The sequence below is a fragment of the Sceloporus occidentalis genome, unplaced genomic scaffold, assembly GCF_023333645.1.
Source record: "Sceloporus occidentalis isolate IW3139 unplaced genomic scaffold, rSceOcc1.0.p SCAF_69, whole genome shotgun sequence".
Lineage (NCBI taxonomy): Eukaryota > Metazoa > Chordata > Lepidosauria > Squamata > Phrynosomatidae > Sceloporus > Sceloporus occidentalis.
The window spans coordinates 2,268,902-2,275,000 of NW_028317049.1; the positions used below are offsets into that span (position 1 = coordinate 2,268,902).

Genomic DNA, 6,099 nt, shown 5'->3' on the forward strand with positions numbered 1-6,099 from the left:
TGTATTAGTGACAGACCAGAAGAATGAGGAGGACCCAAAGGAACTCTGATAGCTTCCTGCTTCACAATTTTTGACATGATTGCTATTTGTAATGTTATTTATTTTTCAAGTATTACTGTTTAAATAGTTCTGTTTTTGGTTATTTATGTGTATTGTAATTTAAGTTATTTATATTGTTTTCACCATTTTTTAAATTATGTTTGTAATTGTTCATAATATATGTTTCTGTAATAAATATTTTATAAAATGCTTTGAATAATTTCTGGGTATGTAGTATTGATAAGATATCTAGGTAAACTGGAAAAATAAGTTTTCATACAGAAATGAATTGAATATTTATTTGGGAAAAAGAAATTGGTTACATATACATACCATTCCAAAATAGTAATAGTGAACTGTTTCAACAATTATTCATTATCCATATAAAAAGTAAGCAAAGTTACACGGAGTGTAATTATAAACTTTCTAAAATGTTATTACTAAACAATCCACATATTATACAGCCCTTATATGCCTAACATTATGGTGAGAAGGGGATTGGTTTGCGAATAAGTCTTTGAGATCTTACAACTTTGGTATCTTGAACCTGGATTCTACTAGTACATGGCTCATTTGCGCTTGTGCCCGTGCCCAACTCATTATTTTCAGGAGTGAGTTGCACATTTTGTGGCTGGGTTCTCAGCTTTCTCTTGACACGTCTAAAAACCCTGACATCCTTATTTTTCAACTCTGAACAAGCCTCCTTGTAGGTTGAAGAAAAATCTTCCAAAACAGAAATAAGCCTCATAAAATTAGCATTTGTTTTTTCAAAATACATTTCCTTCCAATTCATCTCTTTTGATAGCCGATCATTGCTGTTTTCAATAATCATTTGTACATTCTCTTTTGAACACTGAATCAATTTTTCACACATTTGAACACAGGCCGATTTCTCGTTTATTCTTTTAATCATCGCTAATTTCTCCTGCGGGGTTAAGCTTTGCCTTTGCCTGGCAACGTAAGTGGCTGTAAATATAGAAACATTTCAGATAGTGAATTCCTGCATGTCAACAGAATTTTAGTATGTTTAGTAAGATAATTTAAATAAATATTTAATTAAACATTAACTAAGAAAATGAAAATTATTTTGAAATATTATCATGCATCTTATTAAGATATATGTATATATTACTTACATTAATTAAGAATACTGATAATAAATAAATTTTGTATTATATAAATATCAGGAATATAAATAAATAAAAATATAATAAAAATATATAAATACAGTACAGTACAATAAAATAGAAGAATACATCTAGCCAAATGTATAATTTCAAAATGAGTATTTAAAGTATTAAAGTTGTACCTGAAAAAACATACCTGCTATGTTAAACGTAGGTTTTTATTTGATATATTTGATATATCCGATAAAAGTAATATTAATCTAATGTTATATATATATATACACTCATATGTATATATATATATATATATATCAAATAAATATACATTATATGTATGAATACAATATATGTAGTATATGTATTAAATAAACATATATTTATATATGTATATTTTATATATATATATATATATATATATACATACATACATAAATTGATATATTTGATATATCCGATAAAAGTAATATTAATCTAATTTTATATATATATACACTCATATGTATACAATATGAGTGTATATACAATATATGTAGTATATGTATTAAATAAACATATATTTATATATGTAGATTTTATATATATATATATATATATATATACACATACATACATACATTGATATATTATATATTATATAATATTATATATAATATAATTATTATTATATATAATATTAAAAATAATATAATATATTATAATATATATAATATTATATATATTATATATTATATTGATATATTATATCAATATAATACATATATTGATATCGGATATTTGATATATCCGATAAAAGTAATATTAATATTAATCTAATTTTATATATATATACACTCATATGTATACAATATGAGTGTATATACAATATATGTAGTATATGTATTAAATAAACATATATTTATATATGTAGATTTTATATATATATATATATATATATATATACACATACATACATACATTGATATATTATATATTATATAATATTATATATAATATAATTATTATTATATATAATATTAAAAATAATATAATATTATATTATAATATATATAATATTATATATATTATATATTATATTGATATATTATATCAATATAATACATATATTGATATCGGATATTTGATATATCCGATAAAAGTAATATTAATATTAATCTAATTTTATATATATATACACTCATATGTATATATATATATATATATCAAATAAATATACATTATATGTATGAATACAATATATGTAGTATTTGTATTAAATAAACATATATTTATATATGTAGATTTTATATACAGTATATATATATATATATATATATATACATACACACACACACACACACATATATATATATATATATATATTGAAATAAGAGAAACATCAACATCTTTGCCATTTGTTACAGAATCCTTTTTGAGGCAAAAGAACTACTAGTAAATTTGCTTCAATGTTGCTATATGAAGTTTGTCCTGCCTCCTGTCAGAGATAGCTAGACAAGTTTTTCAAACTAACACACCCAGCCTTACAGAGCACCTCTGAACCCATGATTCATGCAATAAATGATCATCACAATGAACAGATTTAGAAAAAATAGTGAGCAGCAGAAAATAGGGATAATTCTCACCACTGGGTTTCACTGGTTGCAGATTGGGAAATTCACATTCATTATCTTCATCTTCAGGACACATATTTACATCTTGGCTATCCTTATGTTGAACATTTGCATTGCTGTTATTTTCAATATTTTCTCCAATTTGAGTTAGGTCAATGTCATCATTAACTGGTGTCAAGTTGAGCAGAATTGTCCCTGCTTGTGCTTCTGCAAGATGTGCAGCAAAAAATAATTAATATAATGATAATAATATAATAGCAACGTCTTCCTTTTAGAATTTTTTTTAATCAATTATAAGTTTTTTCCTATGCATAATAAAATAAGGACATCATTTAATATATTACTTTGAAATTACTGTGTAATGTTATGCAATAAGTAAAATATATAGAAATATATATATATGAGAAACCTATTGTTGCCTAAAATAAAGTGTGGAAAATGAATTAGGATTAACAGGAATACTAAATGATAAATCTTACCTTGTGAAAATAAATCTTCTGAACCAGCACTGGTGCTCAAATCATCACTTGACTGGGTATCAGGTGGCATTTCCATAGGTTCATCTGTGTCCTCAAGATGCCTGAACTCAAGGCGGTTCCCACCAGCAGCTCTTTTTGGCTCCACAGAGGCGTCACCAGCAAATATTTCCTCCAGTTCCTTAAAAAATGGGATATTTATGGCTCCCATACCACTTGTTCTAGATAGTTGAGCAGCTTTTTTATAAGATCTCTTTAGGCTTTTACACTTCATCCTGCATTCCTGACTACTTCTAGAAAATCCTTTTCTAGAGAGCTGAGCTGCTATTTTTTCATAAACACATATGTTTCTGTGACTCTTGTTTAGTTGCATCTGTATATTCTCTTCACCCCAGATAGCAATCAAAGCTCTAGTCTCATCTACTTTCCAACTACATCCTCTCCCACCAACTTTTGCTGTGTCCTCCATTTCTGTTTTGAAAATTTTAAAATTGGTTTTAAAAGTTGCCAAGGAGGAACACAAGCGGCCGACCTGCAAGCAAGCGTTGTTTTTGAAAAATGGCTCTATGGAGAAGAGAGGGATGAAAAGAGGGAGGAGTATACATAAAAGGTGAGAATTCCACACCTTTGACTCCATCCTAAAGCAGGCAATGTCCTAGTTCCTGTTCTTTGTTCTTGTATGAGACAAATGGAGGTACCAAAAGATGCAAATGCTGTCCCTCCCCCCCACCAGAGGCCAAGAGGAAAAGGTGCTTGTAGGAGCGTGCGCGTGCCCGCTCGCACATCCCCCTCCCCGATCTGGAGGAGCTGAAGTGGAGCCGTGTCCTTAGCTTGTAGGCTGCTGTGCTCGTGAACAGAATAGCTCCATTCCCTGACCCTCCCTGGCAAAGCGCGACTTCCTACCCAAAACCGTGCCCTGGAACCGCCCACTTGCTCCTTGCCTCTCCTCACTCACCCGCCCTGCCAAAGCTGCCCTGCCCCGAAAACTTGCCCCTTTCCAGCATATCAATGGGAAATCATATCAATAGGAATATCAATAGATGCCACTATAATTAATTAATTAATTAATTAATGCTGGGGTATTTTAGTTTGTTATGGCATCTGGCAGAGATGGCCAAAAACCTCATCAAAACAACAAATCCCAACATTGAAATCAATCAATCAATCAATCAATCTATCTATCTATCTATCTATCTATCTATCTATCTATCTATCCATCCATCCATTTATCTATCTATATGTACACATATATATATATATATCCAATATGGATAACAATAGCAATACAGTAATGTGTATATATATAGTAGACTCTTATCTATCTATCTATCTATCTATCTATCTATCTATCTATCTGTATCTCTCTCTCTCTCTCTCTCTCTCTATATATATATATATGTGTGTGTGTGTGTGTGTGTATATATGTAACAATAGCAATGTGTATATCTATCTATCTATCTAGATAACAATAACAGTTCCGTAATGTATTTATATACACAAATCTAACTATCTCTCTCTCTCTCTCTCTCTCTCTCTCTCTCTCTATATATATATATATATATATATAACAATACAGTAATTTGAGGTAGAAATAATTCTGCAACAGAAGAATGAATTACAACACTGCTTAAGCTCTGGTTAGAGTCCATGGCATTGCAACATTGTATCGGCGGTGCAGGAGAGGGCTGTAGATCCGGCTGTGGCGGTTTGCTGGGCTGCAAAGACCAGGGCGGCTTGCTTCCACTCCGGCTCTGGATACATCTCTTAGGGCTGGCGCCGACTTGGCGGTGGGGGCTTACCTTCCCCGAGGGTGACAGACAGAGGGAGAGAGAGATGTAGGCTGGGAAGGGTAGTTTCTGATCACAGTGGAATAGGGCAAGGCATGCTGGGACCGAGAATATGTAGATGAGTAGGGGGTCACTGTGAGCTAAAAGGATAGGAGGATTGGAGAGGTCTGATGATTTTTGCTGGAGAGGCTCATCGTTTTGCTGGGGCTCCCGTTACAGGGACGCATCCGGAGCGCTGCTTGGAGTTATCCTTGGTGGTGCTGCAAAACAGCCTGGTGGCGCTCATTTGGAGGCGCTCCCTCTGCCAGGCACCTGATGAAGCATCTCATGAGATGTTCCATTGGGTGGTCGGCAAGATTATGCCCCAGATAGGTCCGGCCAGCATCACCAAGGATGACTACCCACACACACATTACAAACAGGGGCGGGGGAACTTCCCCCGCTCCACACTTCAGTTAAAGAATAGAAAGAGTTTCTCTTTTCTTTCTCCCCCCTCGTATCCTCTTAGTGGTTCCTTCCAGTTTGTGGAAGGGGAGGAGGAGTTGCCCATGAGAGCATGCAGGGCGGAGCTTTTTCCGTGACAAAAGAAAAAAGGGGGTTGGGCCGCAGGCGGCTAGCCCAATGAGAGAGTTGCCTGCTGTTTATTATGCAAATGTCCGGTCTTTGGAGCTTTAACGCTGTTTGCAAGCCGCACAGGTGGCGATGTCATGCCAATTGCACCTGAGGAAGTGGGTCAGCGTGCCAATGACGACCCTATGTCCGAAATTAGGCCAAATTATGTATTTCATTCCTATGTTTATGCTCACCCCTACTTAAAAGGTGGTCAGGCATAGTGAGGCTCTCCGAATTTTTAGCTGTGAGATCAGCTCGGCAAGCGTCCCTGTGAAGGGTCCTTGCGAAGGGGAGGTAGGGAGTTGTTTGGCTTGGCTGAACGGGCAAACACAATGGCTGACGACGAGCGTCAACCACCCTTCAGGACTGTTTTGCACCACTGCCAAGGATAACAACTCTCTACCTCAACAAAAGGGTGGGGGTTTTTCCCCCGCTCGATCCCTGGTGTCCA

The 6,099-nt window shown here is 33.6% G+C and overlaps 1 protein-coding gene across 2 annotated transcripts in view; it reads right to left on the reverse strand.

The window, feature by feature from the left end:
- Window positions 1–363: 363 nt before the first annotated feature.
- The window catches only part of LOC149286398 (uncharacterized), an 8,577-nt gene continuing 2,841 nt past the window's right edge, over window positions 364–6,099 (reverse strand). Inside the window, exons 3-5 of one of the 2 annotated variants that reach the window (XM_089494158.1) lie at window positions 3,253–3,430; window positions 2,786–2,980; window positions 364–1,005 (exon numbers count right to left, since the gene is read on the reverse strand). In XM_089494158.1, the coding sequence (XP_089350284.1) occupies window positions 521–1,005; window positions 2,786–2,980; window positions 3,253–3,430 (858 nt within the window). In that variant the 3' untranslated portion in view covers window positions 364–520. Of the gene's footprint in view, window positions 1,006–2,785; window positions 2,981–3,252; window positions 4,380–6,099 lie in introns of those variants that run through there. The other variant, XM_089494157.1, reaches the window with a different exon arrangement.